General features: G+C 42.3%; 1 protein-coding gene across 1 annotated transcript in view; it reads right to left on the reverse strand.

Moving 5' to 3' along the window:
- Nucleotides 1–21,241, reverse strand: part of PHLPP1 (PH domain and leucine rich repeat protein phosphatase 1) — a 119,680-nt gene that overhangs the window by 46,835 nt on the left and 51,604 nt on the right. The window contains exons 4-6 of the mRNA XM_056520998.1: nucleotides 9,680–9,846; nucleotides 2,954–3,100; nucleotides 2,639–2,869 (exon numbers count right to left, since the gene is read on the reverse strand). Coding sequence (XP_056376973.1) covers nucleotides 2,639–2,869; nucleotides 2,954–3,100; nucleotides 9,680–9,846 — 545 coding nt within the window. The remainder of the gene's footprint in view (nucleotides 1–2,638; nucleotides 2,870–2,953; nucleotides 3,101–9,679; nucleotides 9,847–21,241) is intronic.

Consider the following 21,241-nt stretch of genomic DNA (forward strand, 5'->3'; position numbering starts at 1 on the left):
GGGAATGCAGATACAGATAAAATAATGCGATTCCTACTAAAACGTAAGGAAACAGTGTGGGAAAATAAACTCCACTCCACTCTTAGTAAATGAGGGCCATTGTTTGTATTGTGCACATATAAAATAAAGTTTTAACAATTTTTTTTATTTATTTATTTCACCTTGTAGCCTTTGGGTGACATTATTCTAACATTGCCCCTTTCGCATTACTACCCCAGTTCCTGAGATATAGGATTTATACTATTTATAGACTCTCTGTACTTTTCACTAAATAGCACAATGGGAAAGAACATTATTGCAAACTGGGTGAGAATGCTAAACTAAGGGGGCATGATTAAAAGGTTGAGTGAATCATTTTCAGGGGGTGAATATGAATCTCCTTATCACATTCCCTTAGCTGAGCATTCACATCCCACTTCGCACTAAAGTTCAGCCCACCTCACTAATCAGTGAAAAGTTAGTCAACCAAATAGTAACACCCCTATAGCTCGGGAACTGGTGCGTAGCAAGAAATCAAGAATCGGGGTAGCCACCTCCATTCAGGTCTATGAGAGGGGGTGCAGTGGGAACCCCGCGACCAGACATCTTATACTCTATCCTTTGATGGTGTACCCCTTTAAGTGAGAGTTTGTGGGGTCGGCTAGATGCTAAGCTATACCCCTCCTCCCTGTTTCCTAACTGTGGACAGATAGGAGGGGCAACACATTCCCTGGTTGTTCATCCTACGTGCCCCCTGCAGCCTATTTAGTGAAGAGGGGGCCAGCACACAACCTTCCACTTTCTGCATCTTCTCTCTACGACTATTGTGAATCTGGTTTTTAGCACCGAGCCTGACAACCATGGACTCACAATAGCTGCAGAAAGCAGAAGATCGTGTGTGCTGGGCCCCATCTTCACTAAAAAGGCTGCCGAGGACCACAGTTGCATATATACATAGTGTATGTGAACTTTACAAATTAGCTGACCAACTAATTGACCAACCGATTATGTCAAAATCAAATTAGTTGCCAATCAACTTGTTTTCTGCCCAAATATACACTGCTGAAAAAAAATAAAGGCAACACTTAAACAACACAACGTAACTCCAAGTCAATCACACTTCTGTGAAATCACACTGTCCACTCGGGAAACAACACTGACAATCAATTTCACTGCTGCTGTGCAAATGGAACAGACAACCGGTGGAAATTATAGGCAATTAGCAAGACACCCCCCAATAAAGGAGTGGTTCTGCAGGTGGTGACCACAGACCAATTCTCAGTTCCTATGCTTCCTGGCTGATGTTTCTGTCACTTTTGAATGCTGGCAGTGCTTTCACTCTAGTGGTAACATGAGACGGAGTCTACAACCCACACAAATGGCTTAGGTAGTGCAGCTCATCCAGGATGGCCCATCAACGTGAACTGTGGCAAGAAGGTTTGTTGTGTCTGTCAACGTAGTGTCCAGAGCATGGAGGCGCTACCAGGAGACAGGCCAGTACACATCAGGAGACGTGGAGGAGACCATAGGAGGCCAACGACCCAGCAGCAGGACCGCTACCTCCGCCTTTGTGCAAGAAGGGGCAGGAGGAACACTGCCAGAGCCCCGCAAAATTACCTCCAGCAGGCCACAAAATGTGCATATGTCCACTCAAACTGTCAGAAACAGAATCCATGAGGGGGGGTATGAGGGCCCAAAGTCCACAGGTGGGGGTTGTGCTTACAGCCCAAAACCGTGCAGGAGGTTTGGAATTTGCCAGAGAACACCAAGGTTGGCAAATTCGCCACTGGTGCCCTGTACTCTTTACAGATTCACAGATGAAAGCAGGTTCACACTGAGCACATGTGAGACAGACATGATAGTCTGGAGACGCCGTGGAGAAGGTTCTGCTGCCTGCAACATCCTCCAGCATGACCAGTTTGGCAGATGGTCAGTAATGGTATGGGGTGGCATTTCTTTGGAGGCCGCACAGCCCTCCATGTGCTTGCCAGAGGTAGCCTGACTGCCATTAGGTACAGAGATGAGATCCTCAGACCCCCTTGTGAGACCATATGCTGGTGCGGTTGGCCCTGGGTTCCTCCTAATGCAAGACAATGCTAGACCTCATGTGGCTGGAGTGTGTCAGCAGTTCCTGTAAGAGGAAGGCATAGACATCATGGACTGGCCCGCCCATTCTCCAGGTCTGGGAGGACATCCCTCAGGAGACCATCCGCCACCTCATCAGGAGCATGCCCAGGCATTGTAGGGAAGTCATACGGGCACGTGGAGGCCACACTACTGAGCCTCATTTTGAATTGTTTTAAGGACATTACATCAAAGTTGGATCAGCCTGTTTGATTTTGAGTGTGACTCCATATCCAGACCTCCATGGGTTGATAAATTTGATTTCCATTGATAATTTTGTGTGATTTTGTTGTCAGCACATTTAACAATAGTGTATATTATATATTTACTATTTCTTTTTCAAATAAGGCATCTTATGGCCATTAAAGGTAATACTCTATTGGTTTGTGTGTTAGCACACAGATCAAACACATATAGTAGCATCACTGTAAAGATGCATAAAGCTAGAAGCACAAAAAAAAAAAAGCACAAAAAAATAAAAATGTAAAAGAAGAATTTAACTTCTTTGAAAGGAATGAATCTATTTTTTAAATACCTTAGATCTACATGCTTGACTTGGGGCAATCGTCTGAGAGCCTTCAAATGTAACACATGAAGAGAATTTCCTGGCATGCACAGTTTGTCCATGGCAGTCATTTTCTCCAAAACCTCTGGTATTTCTGTAAATTCGTTGAAGGAGAGGCCCAAGTAGCTGAGTTGGCTCAAGCTTCCTAGTTCAGCAGGTAGCGTTTGGAGGTAGTTCCCATCCAGAAGAAATGTCTGCAGGCTTATAAAATAAACACACTTAGGAATGTTATAATGACCAGTTCACATTAATAAGAACCTTGTTTATCGTATATATACTACATACTTATTCATCTCTCTCACTGCTGGAGGTATGACCCGAAGACCATTGCAGGAAAGGTTTAGCTCCATTAACGTGGGGATGCCACATACAGCAAGCGGAAAGTCTCCTAAATTATTATTGGAAAGATTGAGGCTCTTCAACTTTGAAAACCTAAATGGAAATTATAATACACAAAGGCATTTATTGCTTTCACATATTTAAGAAGCTCAATAAACAAAACAAATGAGAAAATTAGAGGTTAAGGAAATAAACTAAGTTTTTTTTTAATTAAGTCCCATAAAAGTAAATACATCATCATGCAGGTTTGCCACCTCCTTATTCAGATTGAAGACACTGGACACCTGTCCTTATGATCATAGGGGAGCAGCCTGTAGTCAGTCATTTAATCTAACTTGTGATTAAGCATCTACCCTGGGGAGCCCCTTTAACTATATAACAAGCTGGTGGCAGTTATTGGTGCTTAAAGGGGTACTCCACTAGCCAGCGTTCTGAACGCTCTTTTCGCACGCTTTTTCAGCCACACCCACTGTGATGTCACGAACATGCGCCCTCAATGTAAGTCTATGGGAGGGGGCTTAACGGTCATCCCACCCCCTCCCAAAGATTTGCATTGAGGGGGCGTGTCCGTGATGTCACAAGGGGCGTGTCTGACCCACGCAGTGTGAAAATAGCTTTCGGAACATTTAGTTCCAAACTCCGGCCAGTGGATTATCCCTTTAAAGGGGTATTCCTATTTTGAAAAACCTGCAGGAAAGTAGATCAAGTGTCTGATCACACTGGGCATTACCGCTGGGACCCCCATGTGATCTCCCAGTGTTCGGCACCCATTGCTAAACTCACTAGTTCACTGCTTTTTCCGCCTTCGGAGAGGTGCTTGCTCCATACAGCAGTGGCGGTCAGCTCAGCCAATCCTGGAGGTAGGGAATATTTTTTTTTCCCAAAACTAGAGTGGTCCTTTAAGCAAAATGACAGGTTCCCTTTAAAGGGACAGAGTCAACTAGAATTTTTATTTTTAACTGATTAGAACCAGATCCATGTGGATTAAATTTTTTGCACAATATTATGGGGGCATCCATCTTGCCTGTGCGTTAGCTTTGCTCTGTTAATAGTAATTAGAGAGATGCTTTACAGCAGCCACATGGATGGAAGGAAAGATAAATCTGTATCTGACTGACTGGCTTCTAGGAGACTGTTTTTAGCACATTCTCTGACCTATGCAGAGGTTAATGTGCTGGGAGAAGAAGGAGGGGAGCTGTGACAATCACCTGTTGTGAATGGCCTGATCTCATCATATCTATACACTGATGTCACCTTTCAGTGTAAACGAGCCTGTTATAGAAATTAAATAAATGCTGAAAAGTTCTCTTTAGATAACATGAAAAGTTAATTGTTATTTTTAAAAATATTGATAGAAGGAAAAAAAAAAAAAAAGAAAAAAAAAAAAAAAAAAACACCCAACCCGACAACATTCCTTAAAATTGTCTAAGATCACAACTTTACTTAACAGGTTATTTATGATGACACATTCCCTTTAAAGGGGTATTCCAGGAAAAACTGGCTCAAGAAAGTTAAACAGATTTGTAAATTACCATTAAAAAATCTCAGTCCTTTCAATAATTATCAGCTGCTGAAGTTGAGTTGTTCTTTTCTGTCTGGCAACAGTGCTCTCTGCTGACATCTCTGCTTGTCTCGGGAACTGCACAGAGTAGAAGAGGTTTGCTATGGGGATTTACTTGTAAACTGGGCGGTTCCCGAGACAGGTGTCATCAGAGAGCACTTAGACAGAAAAGAACAACTCAACTTCAGCAGCTCATGAGTACTGAAAGGATTAAGATTTTTAATAGAAGTAATTTACAAATCTGTTTAACTTTCTGAACTTTCATATATATATAAAAAAAAAAAAAAAAAACGTTTTTCCTTGATAACCCCTTTAAACATATACTCTTAGGGTATGTTCACATGGCATAATGTCCATGCAGAATTTTGACAGAATATTCAGAGTCCCATTAATTTTACTGGGATTCTGCTAAACTGTTCAAATGGTGAAATTTCAGCGGCATGTTTCTGCTGCAGAATTCCCGATTCCAGCGTCCAAAGAATAACATGTCTTTTCTTGAAATGTATTGCAATCTAGGAGACGTCACATTTCAAAGTAATCCTAGCGCCGCCGGATCAAACACATTTTACACCATGTAAACATGGCCTAAGAGTAACAGTTATTGGATGTATAATCTTACATCGAACAACTTTTCAACACCTTTGCAGTGATATTAGTTAAAGGTACAACAGCTAGAAGACATGGGGCAGCTTGGCATTTCTTGCAAATGGCTACCAAGACAGGAATGCTGGGACACTTGTGTCTTAAGATTCTTCTTCTTAGCACTAAGAAAAAGTAAATGGGCTTTACTTTAGCGATTATCAAAACATCGAGACAATCCAAGAGGAAGCAAGTGAAAAGAAAGCGGATAAGAGTCTCTTGAATTGTGCATGTGTAGCCAGCTCATTCGCTGTTGCCTAACAACAAAAAAGGAATAGTAAAGAGAAAAGGGCTAAGGAGGAAGGCAGTGTCTGGAAGCCACATGAGTACAATGAATGGAGAGCTGACATTTCATGAAAGGATTCTTTGTTACTCTTGGATGGATGGAAGGAAGCGGTCTTTAAAAGAACAAGTTTATTCCAAAGTGCTCATGATTTAGTTAGAGAACACTGAACCTAAACTGCAGATTGCTTCATATACAAATCCATCTATGAATTAGCCATTCACCATTCGTAAGAATTTACCTAAAGAGCTGACAATTTTTGCTGCTGGCTCACTTAAAGGGGTACTCCACCCCTAGACATCTTATCCCCTATCCAAAGGATAGGGGATAAGATGTCTGATTGCGGGGGTCCCCCGCAATATAGCATGCGGCACCCACCTTTTTCTTGTCCGGAAGCGCTGGAGGGTCTGGGTAACGGGAACGGAAGTCTGTGACGTCACGACTCCGCCCCCGTGTGACGTCATGCCCCGTCCCATAGACTTGCATTGAGGGGACGGGGCGTGACGTCATACGGGGGGGCGGAGTCGTGACGTCACAGACTTCCGTTCCCGTGGTCGCGACCCAGACCCTCCTGCGCTTCCGGACAACAAACAGGTGGGTGCCGCATGCTATATTGCGGGGGACCCCCGCAATCAGACATCTTATCCCCTATCCTTTGGATAGGGGATAAGATGTCTAGGGGTGGGATGTCTAGGAGTGGAGTACCCCTTTAAGTGACGCTTCACTTTCAGAGTACTCTTCCCATATCACATCACTTTATTAATGGGACCCATCCCAAACTTAAACACAGGGCCATAACAGATTCCGTGCTGTGGTCCTGCACAGTGGAGGCCTGGCCACCTGCAGTGTAGAGGCATTACAGCACAGCTCTATTCAACAGGACTGGCAGCACTTCTCTGCACAGCTGGGTGCAGGGAAGTGCTGTACCTCCCCCCCCCCCCCCCCCCCCCCCCCCCAAGAAGATAAACCTATCAGTAAATCATATGTTTCTTTTGCTGATTGACATTTACTTCAATAAAATTGTGCTACCCACCACTACAAACTTTGTACAGAACCAAGGCTTTCGGCTTCTGTACATTTCCAGTGCCACATCTGTGCAAATAAACTATTGATTACCGGTCTTAAGGGTAGGGCATCCAAAATTTTGGGTGCACAACTCCTTTAATACTTATTCAGAACATAAATGACCGGATTTTCTATGGTTGCTCAAGAATTTGACTTTTGTCATCAATAAGCTCCCCACAAATGCTCTTTACAGTTTGCCTTAATTCAAGATTTGTGAAATGCTACTTATTTTAATATTTTTTTTTTTAAAGGTAGAGATTTTTGTGGAAGTTGCCTCCAGCCATGAGCATTCTTTGAAGCCAACATATCTGTAAACCACAATCACTGTGCAGAGTCAATCGGTTCAGATTCAAGGTTATTATACATAATGTGCCACTTTGATAAATTGTTTACTTGCACGCAAGCCATTAACTCCCCTCATCTGTAATAAGAACAACAGAATAAACACAGAATGATACATTCCCCTTTATCTGAAACTGGAGGTAGATCTGCAAGCACAGTATAAAAGAAAACTAAATTGTACATTACAGACCAGTCATCTGCTTAGATCTTTACATAAACTATTCTTTTTCAATAACTACATTTAGTAAGCAACAAGTCACAGATTATACCACATCTTTGGACTTTCTCCAATTTTATGCTTTCAGAACACTAAAAACAGAAAACGCATATGGTGGATTCTGTAATCTTTGAGGCACAGGCTATAATTTGTACTCACTTGTGAAGGTTTCTCGACTTACAAATTATCCTGAGCAAGGCACTAAATTTAAGCTTAATGTGAAATCAAGACAAAGACATTGGCCCAGATTTACCAACCTGCCTGAAAGGGGTTTTACCTATATAAACCTATCACAGGTCACCTTTCATTTTACCAGAGCTAGTTATGAAAGCTGAGCTGTGAATGGTTGTTATGGGGGAAAACCACCGTTTTGGTTTCAGCAAGCGATTGCCGCTTAATTTAGTGACCAGGTTAGGAAATCTGAAACGACACGTAAATGGGCGGAGTTATTGGCTTAAATTAGTTGAATTGGTGTTGCGTACTTAAATTCTGCTTGACCTTTGTACTGCTGCTACCTCTGAACCACTGTTCCTTAAAGTCATTTAACCCCTTAAGGACCACAGGTTATTCTGTTACTGCACTTTCGTTTTTTCCTCCTCACCTTTTAAAAATCATAACCCTTTCAATTTTGCACCCAAAAATCCATATTATGGCTTATTTTTTGCGGCACCAATTCTACTTTGCAGTGACATCAGTCATTTTACCCAAAAAATCTACGATGAAACGGAAAAAAAAATCATTGTGCAACGAAATTGAAGAAAAACGCAATTTTTTTTTTTTTTAACTTTTGGGGGCTTCTGTTTCTACTCAGTACATTTTTCGGTAAAAATGACACCTTCTCTTTATTCTTTAGGCCAATATGATTAAAATGATACCCTACTTAAATAGGTTTGATTTTGTCGTACTTCTGGAAAAAATAATTACATGCAGGAAAATTTATAGGTTTAAAATTGTCATCTTCTGACCCCTATAACTTTTGAATTTTTCTGCATATGGGGCGGTATGAGGGCTCATTTTTTGCGCCGTGATCTGACGCGTCAGAGGAAGGTGAGTGACCCTCCGCACGAGTCAAAGCTGATCGGGATACCGCATTTTCACTGCGGTGGTCCAGATCAGCCCCAATGAGCAGCAGGGAAGCTTTTACTTTCATTTTAGACGTTCAACTTTGAATGCCGCGTCTAAAGGGTTAATAGCACGCGGCACCGCGATCTCTGCTGTGCGCTATTAGCCCCGGCCCTATATGACGCATTGGTCACACGGTGACTCAGCGTTATATCGCGGGAGCTGGCCACGGACAAAAATATACGTCCGTGGTCATTAAGGGGTTAATAGGGGTTTTCCACTCATTTTTTTTTTCCCCCATTCTGCCCAGCTGCAAAAATAAACTCTCTCAGCTTCCAAATCTTCCCCAGTGTGTTGATATCGCTCTTCTGAGCTTTCTGCATTCTGGGGCCGATGCATCACACTGTGCTGAGCTTATCACCAGCTGCAGCGACGTCCTGTCTCAGCCAGTGATCGTTGAGCAGCAGTGTGATGTAACAGGCCCGGGCCCAGCCTTCTTCCTGGTGCCTGGACCCAGCCTTCTTCCTGGTGCTCGGGCCAGTCATATGACACTGCTTAATACTGTGGCCAGCGATATGCTCAGTGTAATGCAACACGTTGGGCCCCAGAAGATGCAAGAAGACTGGGGGCCCAGAAGACATATCGGCACACAAGGGAAGCCAGGCAGAATAGGGAAAAGAACGGACCTGCACATATTCTTTTTGGTGATGTTTTCACAAAGCTTTACCTGATTATTTCTAAATTAGTAGTACACGGATCTTTAAAACTGGCTGAAGCAACCAGTACAACATTCTTATACATTACAAACTAAGTTATGCTGGAAACTATCCAGATATTATTGCTATAAAATAAAAAAGCCAGTTTGGTATTGCTGGCCTTGTAACCATAGCAAGCAGGCCCAAGGGGACAGTGGGGCCCCTGCTTCTAGGGAATGGCGGGACTCACATATATCATGTATCCTATGGACATCTTACAATTATCCCAGATGGGAATACCCATTATAATTTCAATGGAGAATGATCAAACATGGTACAAACATGTTTTAGAGGAAGCCCCACACAAGAACAATGGCAGGCATTTATCATTGTAGGTGTAAGTGAAGCATTTATCATTGTAGGTGTAAGTGAAGCATTTTTCTACACCTTTGTGCTGGTAATGTGTAGGAGCACCAAATTTATTAAATGGTCACTGAGCATTTGATACATTTTGCGCAGGTCACATTTACTGAAATCTCTCTCTTCACATATGCCAAAAAGCTAAGCTAAGTCTGGGCTGGTGTAGTTTTAGAGACTTTTCAGTGGCTTTGCGCCTTTTTACAAAAAGGCGCAGTTGATAAAACCCTTCCATATCATGTGTATTGCCAAAATCAGTGGATTGCAACTGAATCAGCAGAAATGTGTAAACCAAAAGGCGCAAATAAACCCTGCTTGCGCCTTTTTTAAACACAAAAAAACAGTTTAAAGGCAATGATAGATGTCAGCCAATGTAACCTATTAGTCTTACCTGTGAAGCTCATCAAGTGTTCCTTTAATGGCAGGGTCAGGATTAAGCCTGAGAGAATTCTGCTTCAGGTTGAGATGCGTAAGATCTAGACTGTAGAAGAGATTGTCAGGGAGGCGCTCCAAGTTACAACAGGACAGGTCTACTGAGCTGATACGCTGAGACGCAATCTGGAGATTAAATGCAACAACATTGTTATTATAGATAACCTATATAACATCATCTCACCTGCCTTTAACAATAGTTGCTTGCTTCCATTTGAGCATTTTGCCTACCAAAATATGATAAAAGCATCTATATTAACGGCATACTGGAGAATGTGGACAGAAAGGAGACTTGTGGAAAGAGTTTATAACAGGTCTACCATCATACTTTTTTATGGTTCTCAAGTGCATTTCTCAATGATAGCTCGCAATATTTTTTCTTTAAAGGGGTACTGCCCTCTAGGACATTTATGGTATATAAATGGATAGGCCATAAATGTCCTCTAGGGTCCCCACATATCTTAATAGAGGGCTCCCTGACCCCCAACCCAACCAACCTGTTTGCGGCTGAAGGTTGTTGTCAGGAAGCCAAAATTAGCTGAAGTAACTCCCATTCATGTAGGAGTTGTGTAAACAGCATAGCACCCTGACCTACATGGTTTATATAACTTCCAGAGTTACGCAAACAGCATGGTTCATAGGAGCCGCAAACATAATGGGGGCAGGGCAGCCCTTGATCTCGACTAGAGATTAGCGAACTTACAGTAAATTTGATTCATCACGAACTTCTCGGCTCGGCAGTTGATGACTTTTCCAGCATAAATTAGTTCCGCTTTCAGGTGCTCCGGTGGGCTGGAAAAGGTGGATACAGGTCTAGGAGACTCTTTCCTAGGAATGTATCCACCTTTTCCAGCCCACCGGAGCACCTGAAAGCTGAACTAATTTACGCAGGATGTCATCAACTGCCGAGCCGAGAAGTTCGTGACGAATCGAATTTACTGTAAGTTCGCTCATCTCTAATCTCGAGGTAGGGCCACCATCTAGGAGGCAATCATGTATTTCCTTTGCATAAGCCGTACATGTCCCAGATAGACATAACCAATTAATAAAATACCTTTGATACATGGTCCCAAGACAAAACAAAAGAATTATGTAAGAAAAATAAAAAATGCTTATATAGTGATCGTGCCTCATTTAGCTATAAAAGCGGGTCCCCTAAGCACTTTACCAGGCAAACCTTTACTGTAGATAATCACTTACAGAGGCAAAGAAAATCCACTGTATGCCCACATTTTATTAGAGTACATTTGAATAAATCTACCGCAGCTGTCATGGTGCGCTTAAAATACACGATTTACAAGTTGTGAGAAAATATCATTGAGATCCCCGCGCTTAGGGAGAATGTAAGGGGTTCTTATAAAGCTACCTTTAAGAGTAGTTGCAAAACTCAGAAAATTAGTTCAAATCACAAAAAGGTATAGTCCAGGATATTTTTTTCTACAGTATTTGAGCCCTGACTTGCACTCCAGTACCTGTGTGTGGGTCCTGTGCATGAAAACAGGACAAAGTGGTGCACGGAGGTAATAAAATATGATAACGTAGCATCATGGGCTCAAAGTCTTAGAAAAAATCCTGGAATATCCCTTGATGGTTACATACAGAGTGGCACAAAATGGATTGATCACAACATTAAGTTACTTGAGCACTTCTAAGCTAAAACCTGTTGTACTCCAATGGTCCCCCAGAGTTGGGTTGTACCAAGAGTGATGAAAAGATGTTTGTCCTATCTTCAGGTGTAGCCGAGTTCCTGTTAAAGCTAAATAAACCCTACTCTCAGTTTGTCCCAAGGTACTTGTGGGGCAGCACTCAGCCCAGAGCCTCTAAAAGTCAGTTGTACCGAATTTTGCCTCCCTGCCATTGAGATATTTCCAACTAACCTTGAAAGTGGGTACCGTATATACGCCGACCCGAGTATAAGCCGAGACCCCTAATTTCAACCCAAAAATCCCAGGAAAAGTTATTGACTCGAGTATAAGCCTAGGGTGGGAAATACATCATCCCCCCCTGTCATCATCCAGACCCGTCATTAACATCCTCATCATCATCACCGCCTGTCATCATCCAGACCCTCATCATCATCACCTGTCATCATCCCCACCCATCCCCCCTTCATCATCCCCCCCCCCCCTTCATCATCCCACACCCCCCCCTTCATCATCCCCCCCCCCTTCATCATCCCCCCCCCTTCATCATCCCCCCCCCCTTCATCATCCCCCCCCCCCTTCATCATCCCCCCCCCCTTCATCACCCCCCCCCCCCTTCATCATCCCCCCCCTTCATCATCCTCTTATCATCCGCCCTCAGTGGTCTTCAACCTGCGGATCTTCAGAGGTTTCAAAACTACAACTCCCAGCAAGCCCGGGCAGCCATCGGCTGTCCGGGCTTGCTGGGAGTTGTAGTTTTGAAACCTCCGGAGGTCCGCAGGTTGAAGACCACTGCGGCCTTCGACATCATCCAGCCCCCATCATCCAGCCCGCTGGTCCGGTGCTGCAGGGCTGTCCGGAGAGGAGGTGGTCCGGTGGGATAGTGGTTCCAGGCTGCTATCTTCACCGGGGGCGCCTCTTCTCCGCGCTGCGGGCCCGGAATAGAGGCGTTACCTTGACAATGACGCAGAAGTACGTTGGCAATGAACGTACCTCTGTGTCGTTGTCAAGGCAACGTGACTATTCTGGGGCCGGGCCCGAAGCGCTTAGAAGAGGCCTCCCCGGTGAAGATAGCAGCCCGAAACCACTATCCCACCGGACCACCTCCTCTCCGGACAGTCCTGCAGCACCGGAGCAGTGCCGAGCGGAGGTGAGTACTGTACAGAACTAAAGGGGGGTGAGAGGGGGCTGGATGATGTCGAAGGCCGCAGTGGTCTTCAACCTGCGGACCTCCGGAGGTTTCAAAACTACAACTCCCAGCAAGCCTTGCTGGGAGTTGTAGTTTTGAAACCTCTGGAGGTCCGCAGGTTGAAGACCACTGCGGGTGGAGAGTTCACTCGAGTATAAGCCGAGGGGGGTGTTTTCAGCACGAAAAATTGTGCTGAAAAACTCGGCTTATACTCGAGTATATACGGCAAATAAACATATACAATAGGTCAGATTACCACATGGTCTGACAGTTCAATTTTACATGCTAGTCAATAAAGGACACAGCTACTCAAAGGACTGCTTAGGGCTCATTCACACAGCCGTCTGCCCCTGTAAATTCATGCCCGTTCTGCAATACATTTGATCATTTTTAAACAGGTTGCAAATTGCTGTGAAATAATCCCAATGTCAATAGGATTTTTTTTATTTTTTATTACAATCCTTCATCCCACGTTTGCACTCTTTTCCTTCCTGTTCTGTTTTTTTTTTTTTTTTTACGGGGAAAAGACGCTGCATGCAGTATTATTTCTCCCGTCAAAAATAACGGAAGAGAAACGGATATTAAAAATGTAACATTGAAGTCTATGGCAAAAGGATGAGCCTATGTCATCCGTTTGCACCCAATTTTTAATATCCATTTTTGAACTGTTATTACTTCTGAGCATGCTCAGAAGGAGTGACATCAGCAAACTCTTGCTGTGCTGCAGGATTACTACTACTCCCATCATGGAACAGACTTGTTTCCTTCATGGGCGTAGTAGTTTCAAGGTTGCAGGAGTCTGGGGAGGCTAGATTAATGCTTGTACTTCTACCGCATCTTGTAATTTTCTCGAAATCTTGGCAATTTAACAAAAAGAATTCATCCTGAGCGCTAGCGCAGCGCAGTGGGGGGGCATTATACATAGCTAGCGCAGTGGGGGGGCATTATACATAGCTAGCGCAGTGAGGGGGCATTATACATAGCTAGCGCAGTGAGGGGGCATTATACATAGCTAGCGCAGTGGGGGGGGGGGCATTATATATAGCTAGCGCAGTGGGGGGGGCATTATACATAGCGCTACCTATAGATCTTGCCCTGCTGCAGCGCATCAGGGCAGCCGGGGAACGCAGCGCAATGCTTCCCCGGCCGCCAGTGTAGTGCAACATTACAATCTTCGCTAAGGACTTTAAAAATCCCGCCGGGAGCCCTGAATGGTGCAGGCCATTCAGGGATCCCAACGGCGTATTTAAAAATGAAAGCAACACAATCTACATCGCAGGGTTGCGGAGCATGCCCCTCACTCCCCTGGTTAATAACTTCTGTTCGCATTGGATCTCAGAAGTGAGACTCTGTGCGATCAATCCCTGTACTACTACCCCCAACATGGAACACACTTTGTTCCATGATGGGGTAGTAGTACAAGCACTAATCTAGCCTCCCAGCCACCGGCAGACTCCTGCAGCCAGGGAACTACTACTCCCATCATGAAAAGTAGTATGTTCCATGATGGGAGTAGTAGTAGTCCCGGCTGCAGGAGTCTGTAGACAGCTGATACTAACTGATGCAAAGGGTGCCACTAAATAGCATCCCTTTGCATCAGTTTGCACCCGTTAATAGAATGGTCCATTTAGGAGGAAATAGACTAAATCTAGATGGGGGACAACAGCTGTGTGAACGTAGCCTTACTTTACATTAGACTGCAGCAACACAGATATATAACAGTGTCAGTGCTTTACGCTACAGTAGAAGACCTTTAACCTGTCACACATTAACTTCACCTTAAAACTTGCAGTGTAATAAGTTGCACCCTTCACTGAATGTTCACCTACACACGTCCACACACTCCAAAGAGCTAACTATGACCTTGCACAAAAGTCCCAAGAGGCCACCAAGCCCATAGAATCTCAGACTGCCTTTTAGAGCTGGAATCTCCATGGACTGAAGGTCTATGACTTCTCTGCCCTCATCATTCACACACTTCTGCTAGACCCCTAAGGGAACTACATTTTTATTTTTTTTGTTTTAAATGGTGAATAAAAGATTTGAAGTGTTTTTTTTTTTTTAAATATGACTCTAATAAAAAATGTCATATACTATGGGTAGGGGATAAATTAATTTTTGCCATGGTTCTTCTTTAAGAGCCCTACAGACTCTTAACTGCTGCTGCCTGTGCTTCCAACTCTCAGTACAGCCACTGGGCAGTGTTAGAGGTCCGTAATCCCAGCAGAGGGGTGGCTGTACAAAGGAGTCCCAAAGGAGATTTCATACCTCTGATGCCTGGGGGCATTGTAAGCTGAGACAGTATTCAATGTGCGATGGGCCCAGACAAGCTATCGCAAGTTGAATGCATTCTAAGTTGATGCCAATGCAGGTCGGGGGATCGATAATGGAAATCCATTTTGATTAATCATTGCAGACATAATCTAAACAAAAATAATACTGATAAAAACTAAAGATCATGGAACAAAAAATGTGCTTTGCTTAAATTTTATTAATAATTATTGTTATAATAATAATAATAATAAGTTATAAATAATAATAAAGATATGTTCATTAAACATACAAAAAAAAAAATCAATAGCATAAACTGAATTGGAGCGGTAAAAAACACATGAATGGCTAGATTAGTATTGTCAGTTTGGTGGTGATTTGGCACATACAAAGCACATTCATGCAGCACATAAACTGCTATCTCTGCCAAAATCAGACGACATAAAGAAGGAAATTGCCGGTATTTATTCGATTATCTGATAACTCCTGGCTGTTTTAATCAGATAATGGAGCACAACTGGCAATCTGCAGCACGCCAGTAATCACCACTTTACCCGGGCATCTTCCATTATTCAGGCATCATTAGCATAATTGGAATTACATTTCTAAATGATAATATGGCAGTGTGGCACACATGCTCGCCTCCGATGAGATGCTGATAGGGAAGATGCACAGGATCCCTGCAGTGCTGAGAAGGTTGCCAATGAGTGCAATTCACATACCATCGTCATTATGCTGGATAGTCTAGTGCCTCTCGGAGCCAAAGCCATCTCTCACAACAATCCTGCATTCTCATAGCACGGACTAGGGAGTCCCAAGCTACTAATGCAGACAGCATCATTCTCCATATGTACAGCTTGCAATATTGAGCTATAAATAACCCAATCTCTAACAAAGGTAGCAGAGAGATCGCTGTATAACGCAGCAGGAGGAACATTAGCAGTGTGCTGACAGAACACTTTCAGTCGGAAAAGCAAATCATATACGCATTACTAAAGCTTCCCACAATCACCCACAGTATGCGCCAACAGCCATTCCTTCAGATTCAATACATTATATTCAAGTAACAGAATAGATAGAAGACCCCTTTGCCTTCAGTCGCAAATCTAACAAAAGATTAAAGATAACCCAGTTGTCATCGGGGACAGGATCTATTTTTTGCTCTATTACATTGTACGCTCAGCACAGATCACCATTTGCTCCGGAATGGGCTTTACTCGCTCACAGGCAGTCATCTCACACAGCTGACGTAGGAAAGTGGGTTCGGTAGAGACATTAAAAGCAATACGGCTTTAAAGGGGATGGAAGCATATTGAAAACTTGCTGCTATTTTTATAGATTCCATGAGGCTAGGGAGAAAAACTATAGACCAGCTCATCTGGAGACACAGGGCCTCCATAGCATGGAAAATATATATATAGACCAGCTCATCTGGAGACACAGGGCCTCCATAGTATGAAAAAAATATATAGACCAGCTCATCTAGAGACACAGGGCCTCCATAGTATGGAAAAAATATATAGACCAGCTCATCTAGAGACACAGGGCCTCCATAGTATGGATATATATATATATATATATATATATATATATATATATATATATATATATATACCAGCTCACCTAGAGACACAGGGCCTTCATAGTATGGAAAAAAATATATAGACCAGCACCTCTAGAGACACAGGGCCTCCATAGTATGGGGATAGATAGATAGATATAGATATATATATATATATATATATATATATATATATATATATATATATATATATATCTATCCCCATACTATGGAGGCCCTGTGTCTCTAGAGGTGCTGGTCTATATATTTTTTTCCATACTATGAAGGCCCTGTGTCTCTAGGTGAGCTGGTCTATATATATATATATATATATATATATATATCCATACTATGGAGGCCCTGTGTCTCTAGATGAGCTGGTCTATATATATTTTCCATACTATGGAGGCCCTGTGTCTCTAGAGGTGCTGGTCTATATATTTTTTTCCATACTATGAAGGCCCTGTGTCTCTAGGTGAGCTGGTATATATATATATATATATATCCCCATACTATGGAGGCCCTGTGTCTCTAGATGAGCTGGTCTATATATTTTTTCCATACTATGAAGGCCCTGTGTCTCTAGGTGAGCTGGTCTATATATATATATATATCCCCATACTATGGAGGCCCTGTGTCTCTAGATGAGCTGGTCTATATATTTTTTTCATACTATGGAGGCCCTGTGTCTCTAGATGAGCTGGTCTATATATTTTTTCCATACTATGAAGGCCCTGTGTCTCTAGGTGAGCTGGTCTATATATATATATATATATATATATATATATATATATATATATATATATATATCCCCATACTATGGAGGCCCTGTGTCTCTAGATGAGCTGGTCTATATATTTTTTTCATACTATGGAGGCCCTGTGTCTCTAGATGAGCTGGTCTATATATATTTTCCATACTATGGAGGCCCTGTGTCTCTAGAGGTGCTGGTCTATATATTTTTTTCCATACTATGAAGGCCCTGTGTCTCTAGGTGAGCTGGTATATATATATATATATATATATATATATATATATATATATATATATATATATATATATATATATATATATATATTATATATATATATATATATATATATATATATATATATATATATATATATATATATATATATATATACCAGCTCACCTAGAGACACAGGGCCTTCATAGTATGGAAAAAAATATATAGACCAGCACCTCTAGAGACACAGGGCCTCCATAGTATGGAAAATATATATAGACCAGCTCATCTAGAGACACAGGGCCTCCATAGTATGAAAAAAATATATAGACCAGCTCATCTAGAGACACAGGGCCTCCATAGTATGGGGATATATATATATATATATATAGACCAGCTCACCTAGAGACACAGGGCCTTCATAGTATGGAAAAAATATATAGACCAGCTCATCTAGAGACACAGGGCCTCCATAGTATGAAAAAAATATATAGACCAGCTCATCTAGAGACACAGGGCCTCCATAGTATGGGGATATATATATATATAGACCAGCTCACCTAGAGACACAGGGCCTTCATAGTATGGAAAAAATATATAGACCAGCTCATCTAGAGACACAGGGCCTCCATAGTATGGAAAATATATATATAGACCAGCTCATCTAGAGACACAGGGCCTCCATAGTATGAAAAAAATATATAGACCAGCTCATCTAGAGACACAGGGCCTCCATAGTATGGGGATATATATATATATATATATATATAGACCAGCTCATCTAGAGACACAGGGCCTTCATAGTATGGAAAAAATATATAGACCAGCTCATCTGGAGACACAGGGCCTTCATAGTATGGAAAATATATATATATATAGACCAGCTCATCTAGAGACACAGGGCATCCATAGTATGGGGAAATATATATATAGACCAGCTCATCTAGAGACACAGGGCCTCCATAGTATGGAAAAAATATATAGACCAGCTCATCTGGAGACACAGGGCCTCCATAGTATGGGGAAATATATATATATATAGACCAGCTCATCTAGAGACACAGGGCCTCCATAGTATGGAAAATATATATATATAGACCAGCTCATCTGGAGACACAGGGCCTCCATAGCATGGAAAATATATATATATAGACCAGCTCATCTAGAGACACAGGGCCTCCATAGTATGGAAAATATATATATATAGACCAGCTCATCTAGAGACACAGGGCCTCCATAGTATGGAAAATATATATATAGACCAGCTCATCTGGAGACACAGGGCCTCCATAGTATGGAAAATATATATATAGACCAGCTCATCTAGAGACACAGGGCCTCCATAGCATGGAAAAAATATATAGACCAGCTCATCTAGAGACACAGGGCCTCCATAGCATGGAAAGACCAGCTCATCTAGAGACACAGGGCCTCCATAGCATGGAAAAAAATATATAGACCAGCTCATCTAGAGACACAGGGCCTCCATAGTATGGAAAAAAAATATATAGACCAGCTCATCTAGAGACACAGGGCCTCCATAGTATGGAAAATATATATATATATAGACCAGCTCATCTAGAGACACAGGGCATCCATAGTATGGGGAAATATATATATAGACCAGCTCATCTAGAGACACAGGGCCTCCATAGTATGGGGAAATATATATATATATAGACCAGCTCATCTAGAGACACAGGGCCTCCATAGTATGGGGAAATATATATATAGACCAGCTCATCTAGAGACACAGGGCCTCCATAGTATGGAAAATATATATATAGACCAGCTCATCTAGAGACACAGGGCCTCCATAGTATGGGGAAAAAATATATATAGACCAGCTCATCTAGAGACACAGGGCCTCCATAGTATGGAAAATATATATATAGACCAGCTCATCTAGAGACACAGGGCCTCCATAGTATGGAAAAAATATATATAGACCAGCTCATCTAGAGACACAGGGCCTCCATAGTATGGGGAAATATATATATATAGACCAGCTCATCTAGAGACACAGGGCCTCCATAGTATGGAAAATATATATATATATATATATATATATATATATATATATATATATATATATATATATAGACCAGCTCATCTAGAGACACAGGGCCTCCATAGTATGGAAACAAAATATATATAGACCAGCTCATCTAGAGACACAGGGCCTCCATAGTATGGAAAAAAATATATAGACCAGCTCATCTAGAGACACAGGGCCTCCATAGTATGGAAAAAAATTATAGACCAGCTCATCTAGAGACACAGGGCCTCCATAGTATGGGGAAAAATATATATAGACCAGCTCATCTAGAGACACAGGGCCTCCATAGTATGGAAAATATATATATATATATATATATATATAGACCAGCTCATCTAGAGACACAGGGCCTCCATAGTATGGAAACAAAATATATATAGACCAGCTCATCTAGAGACACAGGGCCTCCATAGTATGGAAAAAAATATATAGACCAGCTCATCTAGAGACACAGGGCCTCCATAGTATGGGGAAAAAATATATATAGACCAGCTCATCTAGAGACACAGGGCCTCCATAGTATGGGGAAAAAATATATATAGACCAGCTCATCTAGAGACACAGGGCCTCCATAGTATGGGGAAAAAATAGGTATAGACCAGCTCATCTAGAGACACAGGGCCTCCATAGTATGGAAAATATATATATATATATATAGACCAGCTCATCTAGAGACACAGGGCCTCCATAGTATGGAAAATATATATATATAGACCAGCTCATCTAGAGACACAGGGCCTCCATAGTATGGGAAAAAAATATATATAGACCAGCTCATCTAGAGACACAGGGCCTCCATAGTATGGGAAAAAATATTATGGGGTATATTCTAGAATAATAAGTGGGAGGTATAATTGAACCAGTGCCATATTGGACCCTGAGCCTTGTTTCAATCGACATGCAGTATGGCTGAAAAACAGTGCTTTGGAAATTTCCGACTATTCAACGCCCTGTATTAAAGCATGTGTATCTAGCGATGTTACAACAAAAACTCATTTTAATTAAGGAAATGCTCCTATCTGGGAAAGGTTAGTATTTACTATGGTGAGAAGGTAATACCGCCCTAGGAAGTAACTGTTCTAGCAAGCATAAACCACAATGTAAACAAATGACATGGGAGAATGAAAAGTGCCAATACCAGGTTACAATATGAAGATACGATCAGCTTGGAGTAAAAGGGAGGAGAGGAAAGAACTGACAAGTCTTAAACCAGTGAAAACCCTAGTCTAGTGATCTTCAACCTATGGACCTCCAGATGTTGCAAAACTACAACTCTCAGCATGCCCAGACAGCCGTTGGTTTTGCAACATCTGGAGGTCCGCAGCTAGTAATAAGCAGGGCGATGTGAAGAGTCTTCATGGATAATGCTGACCAATGTAAACTTTATGACATTCCTGCATACAACATCCCTGGATTGTTACTAAAGGTGCCCAGAGAATAGTGCGCTCAGTTTGGCTGTGTCAGGTCTGCCCTCATGGCAGATGTGGAGAAACCAGTCATTTTTATTCACTTAAATGAGTAGAAATTCACTTTCTACTCACTTGAATTACCTTACTGTAAGCCTCAAACTTCGATGTCTTAGTAGTCGTCTTCATTATACTGCATCTATGCATCAGTGTGTAAGGCTGGGTTCACACCACGTTTTATACTTACGGTTCCAGTATACGGCTGGGGGGGGGGGGGGGGAATTGCGGCGCCCGTACTCAGTCGTATACGGGAACCGTATTTAATGCATGTCTATGAGCCGACCGGAGTGAACCGCAGCCTCCGGTCGGCTGCGTTTTCGGCCGTATGCGGTTTCCCGACCATGGTCGACAACGTTTTTGCCTGC

This window comes from Hyla sarda, chromosome 5 (assembly GCF_029499605.1).
Source record: "Hyla sarda isolate aHylSar1 chromosome 5, aHylSar1.hap1, whole genome shotgun sequence".
Lineage (NCBI taxonomy): Eukaryota > Metazoa > Chordata > Amphibia > Anura > Hylidae > Hyla > Hyla sarda.